The sequence below is a fragment of the Oncorhynchus mykiss genome, chromosome 29 (assembly GCF_057628025.1).
Source record: "Oncorhynchus mykiss isolate SJ-2025 chromosome 29, ASM5762802v1, whole genome shotgun sequence".
In the NCBI taxonomy this organism is placed as follows: Eukaryota; Metazoa; Chordata; class Actinopteri; order Salmoniformes; family Salmonidae; genus Oncorhynchus; species Oncorhynchus mykiss.
This window is the reverse complement of record NC_143050.1, coordinates 18,141,374-18,161,106: the sequence shown is the minus strand read 5'-3', so window position 1 is coordinate 18,161,106 and position 19,733 is coordinate 18,141,374. Positions and strand designations below refer to the sequence as shown.

General features: G+C 44.8%; 1 protein-coding gene across 1 annotated transcript in view; it reads left to right on the top strand.

Moving 5' to 3' along the window:
- The window catches only part of LOC110510000 (leucine-rich repeat transmembrane protein FLRT1-like), a 61,321-nt gene extending 43,158 nt beyond the window's left edge, over nt 1–18,163 (top strand). The window contains exon 3 of the mRNA XM_021591260.3: nt 12,135–18,163. Within this exon, the coding sequence (XP_021446935.2) occupies nt 12,237–14,330 (2,094 nt within the window). The 5' untranslated portion in view covers nt 12,135–12,236 and the 3' untranslated portion in view covers nt 14,331–18,163. The remainder of the gene's footprint in view (nt 1–12,134) is intronic.
- The last annotated feature ends 1,570 nt before the right edge of the window (nt 18,164–19,733 follow it).

Below are 19,733 nucleotides of genomic sequence, written 5' to 3'. Positions count from 1 at the left end.
GACAGTAGTGACAGCAACAGCAACAGTAATAACAGACGCAACAACGACAGTAGTAACAGCAGCAGCGGCAGTAGTAACAGCAGCAGCAGCAACAGTAGTAACAGCAGCAGCGACAGTAGTAACAGCAGCAACAGTAGTAACAGTAGTAACAGCAGCAGCAGCGACAGTAGTAACAGCAGCAGCAGTAGTGACAGCAGCAGCAGCAACAGTAGTAACAGCAGCAGCAGCAGTGACAGTAGTTATAGTAGTAACAGCAACAGTAGTAACAGCAGCAGCAACAGTAGTAACAGAAGCAACAGCGACAGTAGTTATAGTAGTAACAGCAACAGTAGTCCAACAGTGACAGTGACAGCAGCAGCAGCAGCAACAGTAGTAACAGCTGCAGCAGCAACAGTAGTAACAGCAGCAGCAGTGACAGTAGTAACAGCTGCAGCAGTGACAGTAGTAACAGCAGCAGCAGCAACAGTAGTAACAGCAGCAGCAGCGACAGTAGTAACAGCTGCAGCAGTGACAGTAGTAACAGCAGCAGCAACAGTAGTGACAGCAGCAGCAACAGTAGTGCAGCAGCAGCAGCAACAGTAGTTACAGCAGCAATAGTAGTAACAGCAGCATCCCCAACAGTAATAACAGCAGCAGCAGCAACAGTAGTAACAGCAGCAGCAGCAGCGACAGTAGTAGCAGCAGCAGCAGTGACAGTAGTGACAGCAACAGCAACAGTAATAACAGAAGCAACAACGACAGTAGTAACAGCAGCAGCGACAGTAGTAACAGCAGCAACAGTAGTAACAGCAGCAACAGTAGTAACAGCAGCAGCAGCGACAGTAGTAACAGCAGCAGCAGTAGTGACAGCAGCAGCAGCAACAGTAGTAACAGCAGCAGCAGCAGAAGCAGTAGCAGCAGCAACAGTAGTCCAGCAGCGACAGTAGTGCAGCAGCAGCAGCGACAGTTGTAACAGCAGCAGCAGCAACAGTAGTAACAGCAGCAACAGTAGTAACAGCAGCAGCAGCTACAGTAGAAGCAGCAGCAGCAGCAGAAGCAGTTGCAGCAGAAACAGTAGTAACAGCAGCAGCGACAGTAGTAACAGCAGGAACAGTAGTAACAGCAGCAGCAGCAACAGTAGTAACAGCAGCAACAGCCGTAACAGCAGCAGCAGCAACAGTAGTAACAGCTGCAGCAGCAACAGTAGTAACAGCAGCAGCAGCGACAGTAGTAACAGCAGCAACAACATTAGTGACAGCAGCAGCAGCAACAGTAATAACAGCAGCAGCAACAGTAGTGACAGCAGCAGCAACAGTAGTGCAGCAGCAGCAGCAACAGTAGTTACAGCAGCAGCGACAGTAGTAACAGCAGCAACAGTAGTAACAGCAGCAGCAGCAACAGTAGTAACAGCAGCAACAGCCGTAACAGCAGCAGCAGCAACAGTAGTAACAGCTGCAGCAGCAACAGTAGTAACAGCAGCAGCAGCGACAGTAGTAACAGCAGCAACAACATTAATGACAGCAGCAGCAGCAACAGTAATAACAGCAGCAGCAACAGTAGTGACAGCAGCAGCAACAGTAGTGCAGCAGCAGCAGCAGCAACAGTAGTTACATTAGCAACAGTAGTAACAGCAGCATCCCCAACAGTAATAACAGCAGCAGCAGCAACAGTAGTAACAGCAGCAACATCGACAGTAGTAACAGCAGCAGCAGCAACAGTAGTGACAGCAGCAGCAGCGATAGTATTAACAGCAGCAGCAGCAACAGTAGTGACAGCAACAGCAGCAGCAGTAGTGACAGCAGCAGCAGCAATAACAGTAGTGACAGCAGCAGCAGCGACAGTATTAACAGCAGCAGCAGCAGCAGCAATAACAGCAGCAGCAGCAACAGTAGTAACAGCAGCAGCAACAGTAGTAACAGCAGCAGCGGCAGCAATAACAGCAGCAGCAGCAACAGTAGTAACAGCAGCAGCAGCAGCAACAGTAGTGACAGCAGCATCGACAGTAGTAGCAGCAACAACAGTAGTAACAGCAGCAGCAGCAGCAACAGTAGTGACAGTGACAGCAGCAGCAGCAGCAATAACAACAGCAGCAGCAACAGTAGTAACAGCTGCAGCAGCAACAGTAGTAACAGCAGCAGCAGCGACAGTAGTAACAGCTGCAGCAGTGACAGTAGTAACAGCTTCAGCAGTGACAGTAGTAACAGCAGCAGCAGCAACAGTAGTAACAGCAGCAGCAGCAACAGTAGTTACAGCAGCAATAGTAGTAACAGCAGCATCCCCAACAGTAATAACAGCAGCAGCAGCAACAGTAGTAACAGCAGCAGCAGCAGCGACAGTAGTATCAGCAGCAGCAGCGACAGTAGTGACAGCAACAGCAACAGTAATAACAGACGCAACAACGACAGTAGTAACAGCAGCAGCGGCAGTAGTAACAGCAGCAGCAGCAACAGTAGTAACAGCAGCAGAGACAGTAGTAACAGCAGCAACAGTAGTAACAGCAGCAACAGTAGTAACAGCAGCAGCAGCGACAGTAGTAACAGCAGCAGCAGTAGTGACAGCAGCAGCAGCAACAGTAGTAACAGCAGCAGCAGCAGCGACAGTAGTAACAGCAGCAGCAGCAGTGACAGTAGTTATAGTAGTAACAGCAACAGTAGTAACAGCAGCAGCAACAGTAGTAACAGAAGCAACAGCGACAGTAGTTATAGTAGTAACAGCAACAGTAGTCCAGCAGCGACAGTGACAGTGACAGCAGCAGCAGCAGCAACAGTAGTAACAGCTTCAGCAGCAACAGTAGTAACAGCAGCAGCAGTGACAGTAGTAACAGCTGCAGCAGTGACAGTAGTAACAGCAGCAGCAGCAACAGTAGTAACAGCAGCAGCAGCGACAGTAGTAACAGCTGCAGCAGTGACAGTAGTAACAGCAGCAGCAACAGTAGTGACAGCAGCAGCAACAGTAGTGCAGCAGCAGCAGCAACAGTAGTTACAGCAGCAATAGTAGTAACAGCAGCATCCCCAACAGTAATAACAGCAGCAGCAGCAACAGTAGTAACAGCAGCAGCAGCAGCGACAGTAGTAGCAGCAGCAGCAGCGACAGTAGTGACAGCAACAGCAACAGTAATAACAGAAGCAACAACGACAGTAGTAACAGCAGCAGCGACAGTAGTAACAGCAGCAACAGTAGTAACAGCAGCAACAGTAGTAACAGCAGCAGCAGCGACAGTAGTAACAGCAGCAGCAGTAGTGACAGCAGCAGCAGCAACAGTAGTAACAGCAGCAGCAGCAGAAGCAGTAGCAGCAGCAACAGTAGTCCAGCAGCGACAGTAGTGCAGCAGCAGCAGCGACAGTTGTAACAGCAGCAGCAGCAACAGTAGTAACAGCAGCAGCAGCTACAGTAGAAGCAGCAGCAGCAGCAGAAGCAGTTGCAGCAGCAACAGTAGTAACAGCAGCAGCGACAGTAGTAACAGCAGCAACAGTAGTAACAGCAGCAGCAGCAACAGTAGTAACAGCAGCAGCGGCAGTAGTAACAGTAGCAGCAGCAACAGTAGTTATAGTAGTAACAGCAGCAGCAACAGTAGTCCAGCAGCGACAGTAGTGACAGCAGCAGCGACAGTAGTAACAGTAGCAGCAGCAACAGTAGTTATAGTAGTAACAGCAGCAGCAACAGTAGTCCAGCAGCAACAGTAGTAACAGCAGCAGCGGCAGTAGTAACAGTAGCAGCAGCAACAGTAGTTATAGTAGTAACAGCAGCAGCAACAGTAGTCCAGCAGCGACAGTAGTGACAGCAGCAGCGACAGTAGTTATAGTAGTAACAGCAACAGTAGTTATAGTAGTAACAGCAACAGTAGTAACAGCAGCAGCGACAGTAGTAACAGCAGCAACAGTAGTAACAGCAGCAGCAGCAACAGTAGTAACAGCAGCAGCGGCAGTAGTAACAGTAGCAGCAGCAACAGTAGTTATAGTAGTAACAGCAGCAGCAACAGTAGTCCAGCAGCGACAGTAGTGACAGCAGCAGCGACAGTAGTAACAGTAGCAGCAGCAACAGTAGTCCAGCAGCGACAGTAGTGACAGCAGCAGCGACAGTAGTTATAGTAGTAACAGCAACAGTAGTTATAGTAGTAACAGCAACAGCAGTAACAGCAGCAGCGGCAGTAGTAACAGTAGCAGCAGCAACAGTAGTCCAGCAGCGACAGTAGTAACAGCAGCAGCAGCAGCAACAGTAGTAACAGCAGCAGCAGCGACAGTAGTAACAGTAGCAGTAACAGTAGTGACAGCAGCAACAGTAGTAACAGCAGCAGCAGCAACAGTAGTAACAGCAGCAACAGCAGCAACAGCCGTAACAGCAGCAGCAGCAACAGTAGTAAGAGCAGCAGCAGCAATAACAGCAGTAACAGCAGCAGCATCGACAGTAGTAAAAGCAGCAGCAGCAGTAACAGCAGCAGCAGCAACAGTAGTAAGAGCAGCAGCAGCAACAGTAGTAAAAGCAGCAACAGCAACGGTAGTAAAAGCAGCAACAGCAACGGTAGTAATAGCAGCAGCAGTAGCAACAGCAGTAACATCAGCAGCAACAGTAGTAACAGCAGCAGCAGCAACAGTAGTAACAGTAGTAACAGCAACAGTAGTAACAGTAGTAACAGCAACAGTAGTAACAGCAGCAGCAGCGACAGTAGTAGCAGTAGCAGCAGCAGCAGCGACAGTAGTAGCAGCAGCAGCAGCGACAGTAGTAGCAGTAGCAGCAGAGTGGGTAGGAAAATGGACTAGCGACAAGACGGATGCTGTCTCAAATCCCAGGAGGAACATGTCATAGTGATGTAGTGCTCATATCAAGGCACTTAACCTCAATGGCTCATGGGTAACCTTCTAATTTAACATTCACGGCTGTTACTGAAACATTCACAGAAATCATGTATAGATGTCCCTCGGAGATTTGAGTTAAAGTTTACATTATGATGCGTGCATCTCATTTTAGGATACGGCCCTAATGGAGTTTTCAGATGTACAATATGGTAACAGTACTGTTTGTACGTTACTTTGATTAAAGCATCTGCTCTGAATTTATAGATTGAGTGGATTAGGTAATATGTTAACGTCATTATTGATAAATTGATGATTATTATCTTTTAAGCCATTAATAATTAGTTTAATTGTTTTTAATACAATCATGTGTTTTACAGCATTAGGTTGGTTTGTACCCTACTGGACATTTTGAAGGCAGCTGATTCAGATTTAGTAGCGGTAACATCAGTTCAGAGCTAATGACTTTGAAGAGGCCTAGGGTCTGTTCCAGACAAGCAATGAAGCTCACTGATTGCACTCTGCTGACTCAAGCACAATGGACTGCTTCTAATAGTTTTTCTCTCACAGAAACGACTATATACAGTACTGCCAAAGACACAGTATTTAAACTATTAAAAGTCTTGCAGAATGGTCCAACAGTGCATTCGGAAAGTATCAGACACCTTGACTTTTTCTACATTTTCCAGCCTTATTCTAAAACGGATAGAATTTTTTTTCCCGTCATCAATCTAGATAATACCCGATAATGACAAAGCGAAAACAAGTTTTTAGAAATGTTTGCACATTGTAACATTTTTTTAAACAGAAATATCTTATTTACCTAAGTATACAGACCCTTTGCTATGAGACTCAAAATTGAGCTCAGGTGCATCCTGTTTCCATTGATCATCCTTGATGTTTCTACAACTTGATTGGAGTCCACCTGTGGTAATTGCAATTGTTTGGACATGATTTGGAAAGGCACACACCTGTCTATATAAGGTCCCACAGTTGACAGTGCATGTCGGTGCAAAAATGAAGTCATGAGGTCAAAGGAATTGTACGTTGAGCTCCGAGACAGAATTGTGTTGAGGCACAGATCTGGGGAAGGGTACCAAAACATTTCTGCAGCATTGAAGGTCCCCAAGAACACAGTGGCCTCCATCATTCTTAAATGGAAGAAGTTTGGAACCAACAAGACTTTTCCTAGAGTTGGACTGAGCAATCGGGGGAAGACCTTGGTCAGGGAGGTGACCAAGAACCTGATGGTCACTCTGACAGAGCTCCAGAGTTCCTCTGTGGAGATGGGAGAACTTTCCATAAGAACAACCATCTCTGCAGCAATCCACCAATCAGGCCTATATGGTAGAGTGACCAGACGGAAGCCACTCCTCAGTAAAAGGCACATGACAGCCCACTTGGAGTTTGCCAAAAGGCACCTAAAGACTCTCAGATCATGAGAAACAAGATTCTCTGTTTTGATGAAGCCAAGATTGAACTCTTTGGCCTGAATGCCAAGCGTCACATCTGGAGAAAACCTGGCACCATCCCTACGGTGAAGCATGGTGGTGGCAGCATCATGCTGTGTGGATGTTTTTCAGAGGCAGGACTGGGAGACTAGTCAAGATCGAGGAAAAGATGAATGGAGCAAAGTACAGAGAGATCCTTGATGAAAACCTGCTCCAGAGTGCTCAGGACCTCAGACTGGAGTGAATCTTCACCTTCCAACGGGACAACGACCCTAAGCACACAGCCAAGACAAGGTAGGAGTGGCTTTGGGACAAGTCTCTGAATGTCCTTGAGTGACCCAGCCAGAGCCTGGACTTGAACCCATCGAACATGTCTGGAGGGACCTGAAAAGAGCAACGACGCTCCCCATCCAACCTGACAGAGCTTGAGGGGATTTGCAGAGAAGAATGGGAGAAACTCACCAAATACAGGTGTACCAAGCTTGTAGCGTCATACCCAAGAAGACTCTAGGCTGTCATCGCTGCCAAAGGGGATTCAACAAATTACTGAGTAAAGGGTCTGAATACTTACAGTACCAGTCAAAAGTTTGGACACACCTACTCCTTCAAGGGTTTTTCTTTATTTTTTTTCTATTTTCTACATTGTATAATAATAGTGAAGACATCAAAACTATGAAATGACACAAATGGAATCATGTAGTAAAAACGTAAAAACGTGTGGAACAAATCAAAATAGATTTTATATTTGACATTCATCAAAGTAGCCACCCTTTGCCTTGATGACAGCATTGCACAATCTTGGCATTCTCTCAACCAGCTTCATGATGTAGTCACCTGTAATGCATTTCAATTAACAGGTGTGCCTTGTTAAAAGTTCATTTGTGGAATTTCTTTCCTTCTTAATGCGTTTGAGCCAATCAGTTGTGTTGTGACAAGGTAGGGGTGGTATACAGATAGCCCTATTTGGTTAAAGACCAAGTCCATGGACTGTCGTTTCTCTTTGCTTATTTGAGCTGTTCTTGCCATAATATTATTATTTATTTGTACATTTTAATTTAAGCTTTATTTAACTAGGCAAGTCAGTTAAGAACAAATTCTTATTTACAATGATGGCCTAGGAACAGTGGGTTAACTGCCTTGTTTAGGGGCAGAACGACAGATCTTTACCGAATCCCGAGCTGACAAGGTAAAAATCTGTCGTTCTGCCCCTGAACAAAGCAGTTAACCCACTGTTCCTAGGCCATCATTGTAAATAAGAATTTGTTCTAAACTGACTTGCCTAGTTCAATTAAGGTTCAATTAAAATAAAAAATAATATATATATATATTATGGCAAGAACAGCTCAAATAAGCAAATATAAACGACAGTCCATTTTTTCCTTTATACATGAAGGTCAGTCAATACGGAAAATTTCAAGAACTTTGTGTGCAGTCGCAAAAACCGTCAAGCACTATGATGAAACTGGCTCTCGTGGGGATCGCCACAGGAAAGGAAGAGCCAGAGTTCCCTCTGATGCAGAGGATAAGTTCATTAGAGTTAACTGCACCTTAGATTGCAGCCCAAATAAATACTTCAGAGTGTTCAAGTAACAGACACATCTCAACATCAACTGTTCAGAAGAGACTGCGTGATTCAGGGCTTCATGATCGAATTGCTGCAAAGAAACCACCACTAAAGGACACCAATAAGAAGAGGAGACTTGCTTGGGCCAAGAAACACGAGCAATCGACATTAGACGAGTAGAAATCTGTCCTTTCCAGGTGAAGCTGGTTGAGAGAATGCCAAGAGTGTGCAAAGCTGTCATCAAGGCAAAGGGTGGCAACTTTGAAAAATATCAAATATCAAATCTATTTTGATTTGTTTAACACTTTTTTGTTTACTACATGATTCCGAATGTGTCATTTCATAGTTTTGTTGTCTTCACTATTATTCTACAATGTAGAAAATAGTAAAAAAATATAGAAAAACCCTTGAATGAGTAGGTGTGTCCAAACTTTTGACTGGTACTGTATGTACATGTGATATTTTCGTTAAAAAAAAAATAATAAATTTGCTAAATTGTAAAAAAAAAACTGTTTTTGCTTTGTCATTATGGGGTATTGTGTGTAGATTGATGAGGATTTTTTTTTTTTTAATTCATTTTAGAATAAGGCTGTAACATAACAAAATGTAAAAAAGTCAAAGGGTCTGAATTCTTTCCAAATGCACTGTACACTGAGATACATACAAATAATAATATACGGAAATAACATTTTGGAGAGTTGATAGAACAACAATGATTGAGCATGGCCGTATTGTAGCACAATTAAAGTAAATAGGTCATAATTTTTTTCTTGTATATATTTCTTTTCCATCCTCAGACTCTTCATCCTCTATTTTTGTGTTTCATTTATTCATCCTTTGATCCCTTCATTTATCCCCTTCAGCACCATGGCCATCTCTTGCTTGCATCACTCCTTCCCAAGCACCAATCACTACATTTTAAATGACATTCATGGACATAGGCATGTAAGATAAGCTTTGTGCCAGTGTTATCTCTACCATGCCATCAATAGAGTGGATTTCCCCGATACACCAGCACCCGCTTTGGTAATCATTCCCGGATTTTCCTCTTTTATAATAAATATGTGGATATGAGTGCTGCCAGTTACGGTTTCTGTAGTGGATTTCATGGTGAAGATACTGTAGCAACAGTCAATGCTGTCATTTCAGATCTACTCTCTCTCTCTCTCTCTCTCTCTCTCTCTCAGTGTCTCTCTGTCTCTCTCTCTTTCTCTCTCTCTCTCTCTCTCTCTCTCTCTCTCTCTCTCTCTCTCTCTCTCAGTGTCTCTCTGTCTCTCTCTCTTTCTCTCTCTCTCTCTCTCTCTCTCTCTCTCTCTCTCTCTCTCTCTCTCTCTCAGTGTCTCTCTGTCTCTCTCTCTTTCTCTCTCTCTCTCCACCACCCCTCTCTCATTCTCTCTATCTCTCTATGTAAATTGATCCTCTACTTCTTGCTCCAGTATTGGAAAGTGTAGGGCTGTTTTGTGTACTGTACCCTCCCTGCCTTTGGCGACTGTCTGTCTGGCCAGACCATTTCCACACCAACCCCCTCCTCATCCCCTCCACACAGCCCTGCATTGTCTGACATCTCCCGAATACAGATAACTGCAACTTTGACTGCAACAATTTGTAGGGACACACACGCGTCCTGTACAGTCTGGCTCACGCACACACACGTCTATATACTTCTGTCACTGTACTCTACAATTACATCCACACACACAAACACACACACACTCACACCCTCAATGCATCTGCACCATAGACATATAATACCTTCAGAAAGTATTCATACCCCTTTACTTTTTTCACATTTTGTTGGGTTACAGCCTGAATTTAAAATTGATTCAATTGAGATGTTGTGTCACTGGCCTACACACAATACTCCATAATGTCAGTGGAATGATGTTTTTAGACATTTTTACAAATTAATTAAAAATAAAATGCTGAAATGTCTTCAGTCAACAAGTATTCAACCCCTTTGTTATGGCAAACCTAAATAAATTCAGGAGTAAAAATGTATTTAACAAGTCGCATAATAAGTTGCATAGGCTCACTCTGTGTGCAATAATAGTGTTTAACATGATTTTTAAATGACTACCACATCTCTACACCCCACACATGAAGTACAATTATCTGTAAAGTCTCTCAGTTGAGCAGTGAGCAGTCAAACATAGATTCAACCACAAAGACCAGGGAAGTTTTCCAATGCCTCGCAAAGAAGGGCACCTATTGGTAGATGGGTAAAAAAGCAGGCATTGAATATCCTTTTGAGCATGGTGAAGTTATTAATTACACTTTGGATGGTGTATCAATACACTCAGTCACTACACCGATACAGTTGTCCTTCCTAGCTCAGTTGCCGGTCAGGAAGGAAACCGCTCAGGGATTTCACCATGAGGCCAATGGTGACTTTAAAACAGTTACAGAGTTTAATGGCTGTGATAGGAAACTGAGAATGGATCAACAGTGTTGTAGTTACTCCACAATACTAACCTAAATGACAGAGTGAAAAGAAGGAACCCTGTACAAAATAAAACATATTCCAAAACATGCATCCTGTTTGCAATAAGGCACTAAAGAAAAACTGTACAAAAAAATGGTCAAATAAATCAACTTTATGTCCTGAATACAAAGCGTTAAGTTTGGAGCAAATCCAACACAACACATCACTGAGTACCATCGCTTCATATTTTCAATCATGGTGGTGGCTGCATCATGTTATGAGTATGCTTGTAATCAGCAAAGAATAGAAACAGAATAGAGATAAGCACAGGCAAAATCCTAGAGGAAAACCTGGTTCAGTCTGCTTTACACCAGACACTGGGAGACAAATTCACTTTTCAGCAGGTCAATAACCTAAAACAGGACAAATCTACACTGGAGTTGCTTACCAAGAAGACAGTGAATGTTTCTGAGTGGCCTAGTTACAGTTTTGACGTAAATTGGCTTGAAAATGGCTGTCTAGCAATGATCAACAACCAACTTGAGGGAGCTTGAAGAATTTTAAAAAGAATAATGTGCAAATATTGTACAATCCAGGTGTGCAAAGCTCTTAGAGTCTTCCCATTAAGACTCACAGCTGTAATCGCTGCCAAAGGTGATACTAACATGTATTGACTGAGGGGTGTGAATAGTTATGTAAATGAGATATTTCTGTATTTCATTTTCAATACATTTGCAAAAATGTCTAAAAACATGCTTTCACTTTCTAATTATGGGGTAGTGTGTGTAAATGGCTGAGAAAAAAAAAATATTGAATCAATTTTAAATTCAGGCTGTAACACAATTTTTCTTTTGAATAAATCAAGGGGTATGAATACTTTCTGAAGGCACTGTAATTGATGTCATAATGTCTGTGGATTAGACCAGCCCTGCTAGTGTAAGCCAAATGAGTAACCATGGGAGGGAGAAACTAAAGTAACTGTAGAAAGTGTTTAAGATCTATCTATGTGCCATTCTTTGTTAATCCACCCAATCACAACTCCATATGTTCCTCTAATCCCTCCCACTCTCCCCACCACATCGATCTCACTCTCCTTCTATCTTGCCTTTGAAGGAACTGACCCAAATACTCCCCTCTGTTTGACGGACTTCTTTGCACAGCTGCTCAGACTAAAAAAACACACTCAATCCCTCACTCTACTCTGCCACACACACACACACATATAGTACACTCACAGCATATATACACACATACATACAATATGCTCATGCATATACACACATATGCACATATGCACACTCGTAGCTTAGTTTATCAATATTCCGTAGTGAATGCAGAAAGAGTGGGATGTACTGTATACCTAATCTGCTTAGTATTTGGGAGAATTCAAATAAATACTCTATTACACTGTTATAGGGCCAGGAGATTTCACCAAACATGTGAAATCAACTTTATGTTGAATATTAGGCCCTAGTTTTTGGATTCTTTCAGTGGACAGACTGGAGAAACTGTATTTTTGGAATAGTAATTTCCCTCTAGGAACACTGTTTGACAAAAAAATGATTTGATATATTTAATTATGTTCAATATTTTCAAACAGGTTTGGCCACGGTTTATTTTACTGAAATTGATTTGAAGAAAAATCCTCTCCTTTCCTCCAACTCCTGCTGGAAGCAGATTACTGCCACTTCACCATGACAAGGGGATTGAAGTCGAGATATAGACCCTTAGAGGGATTAGTATACAGTAGCGGTTCAATTTCCATGTGACCATGTATAATTTGTGGGATATGGTTTAGGCATAATGAAATAAGGGTACATTGTCAAGCTTGTTGTATTCTGGCATTTCAGTGATTTGGGAATTTCAATTAAACCTTAGTGATCTGGTCACTTGAGCGAATTGTTAACTAAAACCTGTATCCTTTTCAGTCTATCTAGGGCTGAAGGAGCCGGCCTGGTTTGAGTTTATCCTTAGGATTCAAGGATCCAGGAAGTTGAGATCGAGAGGAAAGGACGTTCGTCATCAGCACCATGGCGTCTGAGGGAGTGGTCGAGCTGCGTGATTGGCTGTTCCTGCTCATGCTCTGCCTGACTCTGTTGGCCGAGGTGCTGGAGATTGCTGCAGCCACAGGGTACGATGAGGAGGGAGACCCAGTGTGCCCCTCTGTCTGCCGATGTGACGAGGACTTCATCTACTGCAACGACCGTGGCCTGAGCTCTATCCCCCCTCTGCCCCCCTCTGCCACTGTGCTCTACCTTCAGAACAACCACATAGACAACGCCGGGCTCCCCACCTCCCTAGAGCGTCAACTCACCATCCGAGTGGTCTACCTGTACGATAACGAGCTGGATGACTTCCCCATGCACCTGCCCCCTTCCCTCCGGGAGCTGCACCTGCAGGACAACAACATCCGTACGCTTCCCCGCTCCACCCTGGCCCGCATGCCTCTACTGGAGAAGCTGCACCTGGACGACAACTCTGTCTCCACCGTCAGCATCGAGGACCAGGCCTTCGTTGACAACCCACGGCTGCGCCTGCTTTTCCTGTCACGTAACCACCTGTCCAGCATCCCCTCTGGGCTCCCGGCCTCTCTGGAGGAACTGAGGCTGGACGACAACCGTATCTCCACCATCCCCACCCACGCCTTCCGTGGCCTCTCCTCCCTGCGACGCCTCGTTCTGGACGGGAATCTCCTGGCCAACCAGCGCATCGCAGACGACACCTTCTCCCGCCTCTCCAACCTGACAGAGCTTTCATTGGTGCGTAACTCCCTCCTGACCCCGCCACTCAACCTGCCCAGTACCCACCTGCAGCGTCTCTCTCTGCAGGACAACGCTCTGATCCACATTCCCCGTGGCTCCCTGGATGGCATGAGGAGGCTCCAAAGACTGGACCTGTCTGGCAACAACCTGACCACCCTGCCTCGGGGCCTGTTCAAAGACCTGGACAACCTGGGACAACTGCTGGTGCGGGGGAATCCCTGGCACTGTGGCTGTAACCTGCGCTGGTTACATGACTGGCTTCATGCTAGGGGTAACTCCATCACGGTGAGGGGCCTCACCTGCCAGGGGCCTGACAAGGTTCGAGACATGGCCCTTAGGGACCTGACCAGTCAGATGGAGGAGTGTGAAGTCCCAGGCATAGTGGCTGTCGGGGCTGGGGTCGGGGCCACAGGAAGTGAGACCAGAGACAGAGGGGGTGGAGCAGAAGTAGGAGGGGTTGCTGCTAGCTCCACCACCCTCGCCCCTCCACAGGGCTCCCTCTTCACCCTGCGCTCCAAGCGGCCCGGCCTGGGGCTACCAGACTCAGGTCTAGACTACACACTGGGCAGCAGTGGAGTAGGTAAGAGCCTGGCCCTGAATGTCAAGCCCTTGGCCCCCGACAGCATCCGTGTCACCTGGAGCGTGGCCCAGCCCACCTCCTCCTTCAGACTCAGTTGGCTGCGGCTGGGAACCAGCGCTGCCATGGGCTCCATCACAGAGACCCTGGTGAGAGGAGACCGTAGAGAGTACCTGCTCACTTCCCTGCACCCCCACTCCAGCTACATCATCTGCATGGTGCCCCTGGCGGCCAGCTCCGGGGGTAAAGGAGTCATGGCAGGTGGAAACACTGACTCAGATGAAGCTCCAGTGTGCGCTAAAGCTGAGACGTCAGACCCCAGTCAGCCAGATGTGGGCCAGGAGGACAACCAGAACCCTGAACACATGGCTACTCTGCCTCTGGCTGGGATCATTGGAGGAGCTACGGCCATCGTCTCTCTGGCGCTCATAGTTGCCGTCTTTTGCTGGTACAGGCATCGGGCCGGACGCCTGTCTTCTCGTGATCAATACAGCCGTGGCAGCTCCAGAAAGAGCAAGCACTACGATGACTACATTGAGTCAGGCACAAAGAAGGACACCACCATCCTGGAGATCCGAGGCCCAGGGTTCCAGATGACACCCATGGTTACCCACCAGCCGCTGCAACCCATGCCCCTCCGGGAGGATTACATCATCCACACTATATTCCCCTCCAATGGCACCGGTCTCTACAAAGGTGCCCACCAAGTGTCCAATGCAGGGTATGGCACCAACCGTGGCTATAGAGAAGGAGGGATCCCAGATATAGACTACTGTTACACGTGATAGTCCTGGCCAGTTCCACACTGTTCTAGGTGTACTGTATAGATGCACAGTTTTTTTTGTCCGCATGGGTTCTTCTGAAGCACCCCCTTTTGTGCCTTCCTCTTCTAGTCTCCCATTCCAGCTAAGCCTGCTGTTTACTGCACTGACACTATTTGATGAATTGGTTGGGATGCCTGCAGGAAACCGCTCCTGGTACACAGCAGCAGGGACTAACGAACGTCCCATTACAGGTGTAGATACGGACTGCTTCTTCACACCGTTAGTAACGGTCAGTGTACTTGTTCATCACTGCTCCCTCTCTCAGTGAGACATAGTCAAATAATGTGCTGTGTTGAAACGGCAAGATATTTTCACATACAGTACAGTTCCATTTCAGGGCATATGTGTGGAACGTCACACTAACAAAGCTGTAAGGTTAAAAAGTCCAGAAAGGGTCAGAGAGACAGACTGATATGCATCCCTTGCCCACTGGCCATATTTTGCCCTCTTGGCTCATCCGTTTAAATGCCTCAACTGTCCTGATGTGCCCATTTTGTCCTATCAGTTACCTGAAGACAGGGCTCTTTAAAGCTGTGAATGGTTATTTTTCAAACGGCCCACATAACCGCTTGTCTTAAAGCAGACTAGTTGTAGTCTGATCCAGTGGTTCCACAGGGTGAGGGTATTGTCGGGGCCCAGGGGTGGCTGTCCCTGAAGATATCCTTGATGACTCTGGCTAAATTCTATAACGGAACAATGCATTGAATTCAATGCAGCCCAGGCTTGTAGATACTTTACTTAGATAGACATCCACTAATCAAAGCTGGTGCTTTGACCAGTCCCTCATTGCTACCCTTATTTATTGGTTTTGTTTCCGGTGCGGTTTTTTGGAGCTGGGCCTTGACATTTTTGATGGGGAAATTACTCTAATTTCACCCTTGATGGGGATGATGGATTTGTTGTAGGTCATTTTTGAGCAAGAAGAAGATTTTAAAAAATAAATTAAAAACTCTGAAGATTAGAATTATCTTGACTGCACCAGCGTGAATGTTTATGTTATGTACACCTCTTCAATGAAAACTATCTGAAGCAAAAGAGACATTATCAGTTTACAAGACTTGGTTAATAACAGAGTACCCTGCCAAGACTGACAAATCACTACTTTGAGACTTAAGAGTCAACCCTCCATTTCTCCCTCTGTGTAGTTATCAAGTTACCTTAGAAGGTGGTGGTGTTCTGGTGAGAAGGGGGTCCTCTGCTTGGTACTAGATGGCTTTGTAGTTGTTCACTAGTGGGCCGATTCCCAACAGGACAGAGGACTTCTGTGGAGCATCCTGTGGACAGACACAGCAGTCTTGTAAGTGTGAACCAGAAAATTAGTATGTAAACAGCTAGAGGATATCAGGTAGATTATCAAACCGTAACACTGTGGACCTGCACTGTGGGAGGGAGTGAGTAGGTCGAGGATCCGAGGAGGTGGGGTGAGGCGACAATGGGTGAGTTCTATTTTCCTTTGTGTGGGCACTGATGATAATCCTCTGCTCAGCTGGGTTGGGCTCAATTCGAATAGCTTTTCAGTTTTTTGAGAAGTCATTGAAAATAAATGCCCTTATTTAGATTATTTGATTGTAATTTTAGTTTACTTCTTGAATTGACTGCCTTCATTTCGAATTGAGCCCAACCCTGCTACTCAGTCCACTTCCCCTACACCCAGCAGCACTACAAATGTAAATGAATCAGCACTTACAGCTACATAACAGGCAGTGAATGAGGGGATAATGACAGACAGGGAGACCTAGAGAGACACAGAGGAAAAGAGAGCGACAGATTCAAATGCAGAAGACAGAAATGATGGCTCTGGAACGACGGAGTTAACCCATGCATAAACCTGTTTGTCATAGCCTGCTACTCCACATTGCTTAAATATTCTCCATTGCTTGTTTATCACTTTGCTGTTTCCATGGTGGAAACCAATCGTGATTCCTTGGCTGTTTTGTCTGTTAGGATTTCCTAGTAGGTTGACTGTCAAACAATATGTCAAAGGAGCATTCATTTTATTTTATTTTGAATACAACATGTGAAACTGGAACAAAAGATGCTGTTGGTGGCAGGTTTTTATTTTAGAAAATATTGATAAACATAATTTTTTTTTTTTTTAGTTTATTAATCTTATGCTGTTACCATGACATCCACTAATTTCCACTTTGAGATACCATCCACACCTGTCTCTACAGGAAAAACGAAATACTGAGCCTTTTAAAAGTGTGCACATTTTTTGTGGTAGGGTCCCTATTGAGTGTACACTTTTAGAAATCAATTCTCAGAGAGTGGTAATAATACAGTATAATCTATCACATTACAGCAACAATGTCGCCATTTCACCATATGTAAGAGCACAAATAACTGTTGAAATATATATATTTTATTTTTTAAAGTAACCACACGTATGGGTAATAGTGAGGGGAAGAATCATATCACAGGTAACCAGCTTACATACAGAAACCAGGCCTGCATGTTTTACTGTAACTCCCTCTCTCTCCTATAAAACATAGTGTATTTATTTGGTATGCAGCTATTATGGCAGGTAGCATAGTGCTTAGAGGGTTGCACCAGTTACCGCGAGGTCGCTGGTTCAAATGAGCCATCAAGGTGAAAAATGAGCAAGGCACTTAACCCTAATTTGCTTTACTATGGCTGACCCTGTAAAACACCAAATTTCACTGCACCTATGTGATAATATATATATTTTTTAAATTATTGTTTCTAGTTGAGCTTGCATGCCTAGATGTGTATGTTTGAGAGAGAGAGAGAGAGAGAGAGAGAGAGAGAGAGAGAGAGAGAGAGAGAGAAAGAGAGAGAGAGAGAGAGAAAGAGAGAGAGAGAGAGAGAGAGAGTACCGTAGTAAGTATGCAGTTTGTGTGCATCACAGTCATCGCAGGGAGCACTTACGGTAATTTTGTTTCATTTTTTTAGACCATCTGCCGATTTTACTTCTCTGTCGACTCGACCAGCAGTTGGTGTTTGTTTGTGTGTCAGATTGTGTGGCTCCTGCCGACTCAGACCAGCAGTTGTTCCACCTGCAGCCCATTAACACAGATGTCTTCCCTTCCCTGCTGCGACTGCCCTGGCTCCACCGAAAGGCCCTGTTTGCATAGTCTGTGTTTCTAAAAAAAAAAAAAAACACTCCTCTCTGTGCTCAGATCGATGCTAGCTGCACAATAACAGAGAGCGAAAAACAGGGTCAGCTGGGGATCCGTCACCCAGCACACTTTCTAAAGCTTTCTGGGTGAAATGGTGCTCATCATTATTATCATTATCATCAATTATTGCACATTCCCATCCACATTCAGTGCGCCCTCTTCATGCCCCTTCTCTTAGTAGAGTGCCCATCACCCAACCCACACAAGAGTTGGAAGCCTTTGGTATGCTGAGTGGATCCAGGTTTCAGGCGCCAACTTGTGCCACTTTCACATCATGTCGGAAACTTGGGAACTCTTGAGATTTCCGACTTGCTTATTCATTGTAGAAAGATGATACAGAATCAACCAACAGGAAGTTCTACGCAAATAACTTACGTTAATTTTAACTCTAAGGTCCCGAGTTTCCAACATGACATGAACACGGCATAACACACGAAATTCAAGGCAATGGTCTGTGGTTTTATGCTTTAAAAATCCTTTTAATGTTATTTTTTTGTCTACCCCTCCATATTGTTCCTGTGTTTTTTGTAAGTTGCTGCTGTTGAAACATCGCTCTCTCTTCCTTTGTTGGACTCTGTGTTATACTGAGAAAAAATGAACTATTTTGTATAAAAGATGTCTCTTTTCAATGTGATTAAAGGGGAAATGTGCAAAGCCTTGTGGAGTCCATTTATTTGTGTGTGTGTGGAGTCCATGTATTTGTGTGAGTGAGTGTGTGTGTTACTGTGTGTGTTTCAGTCTGTCTGTCTAGCATTAGTGTGTTTGTGTCTGTTTGAGTGTACCTGTTCCTTGTTAAAGTTGTGTCCTAGCACACAGGGGTCTAAACCCAAGCCAAGCAGCTTGTTGGCTGTGGTACAGATGTATTGATTTCCACTGCTTTGGCCCCCTCATATCCCACAGGCAAATACACACACACACACACACACACACACACACACACACACACACACATCTACACAGCTGATAGACCTACAATGATTACCATTGCACTCATTGTCTTCTCTCGCTGTTCTTTATTTCCTCCCCTGTTCAAAAACAAGCAGCTCCTAGAACAGATGGGCCGGCATTAACCTGCTCTCACATTCATACTGGCCTGTTCATGAGCGTCTTTAAACTATGTCCATGGATGCTGGATGCACTAATACTGAAGAGACATTATCACAGCAGTGCTGGCTGACTATGAGTAACACAGGAATTAGTCTACTGGGACAATAAGCAGCTAAGAACAGTAGGAACCTTCCGATGAACTCATTTAGTTGGGAAAATAAATGTTGTTTATGTTTTAAGGCAGCTGTTTCTTTCCTCTAGTTGTCTGCCTAGCTGGTCTGAAAGAGGAAGGAACCATTTTGGATTGGATAGTCTGAGGCAGAGGTGTACACATTAGCGGTATGCATTACTGTGGTTTTAGTCCATTGAACAATCCTGACTGCAAAAGGAAACAAGTTGGGCAAATATACAGAGACATGCAGGCCCAAGGAAACAGTCATTTGTACAGGAGTTACGTTGTGTCCCCCATTCACCCCTCCTCTAGAGGACAGCCTAAGTGCTCCAGGCCTCATGTCTTTTATAGGATTTCCAGGGCACCATATTAAATAGAAGCATGTCAAAAGGTTGGAGGGGTGGGGGGGAGTGAGACAGGGGCGAGCCAATGTCACTGTATTTCCTATCTTTATTGGGAGTGACACAAACAGCCCTCCCCTCCACCACCTCCCCTCTTCTGTATGGATTAGCTGAGAGTAGGGGGAGGTCAGTAGGCATGCGTCTCACTTCTTTCCCTCTGTCTCACACACTCCATTTGTCTCTGTCTCTTTCTATACCCAACCACCCCATCCACTGCATCTGCTTCATCCATCCATCCGTGATTCCCCTCCTCTTTCCCTCTCTCGCTCTGTGTGGAATTTCTCTTTGTCTGTCTGTGTGTGTGTCCTTCATTTGACATACATGAATCAATCAGTCAATCCAATTTTATTCAGAGCAAAGCCCAACGGACCTGCCTTCAAGCCATTGCTCTGGAAAAGTAATGGAATCCAGTGTCTAATTACGTTCCAAATCATATTGCGATTGTGATCGTGGATTAAATTAAGATATGCAATTTTGCTTGATTCTTAGATACAGGGCAAACGATTTGTTGGAAAGAAGTCAAATTAGGAGAAATGAAGCGCAGGTACAAGTTCTCAACTGCATCAAATGCAATTGTAATAATAAGTGTAATCAGCTGTGTTGG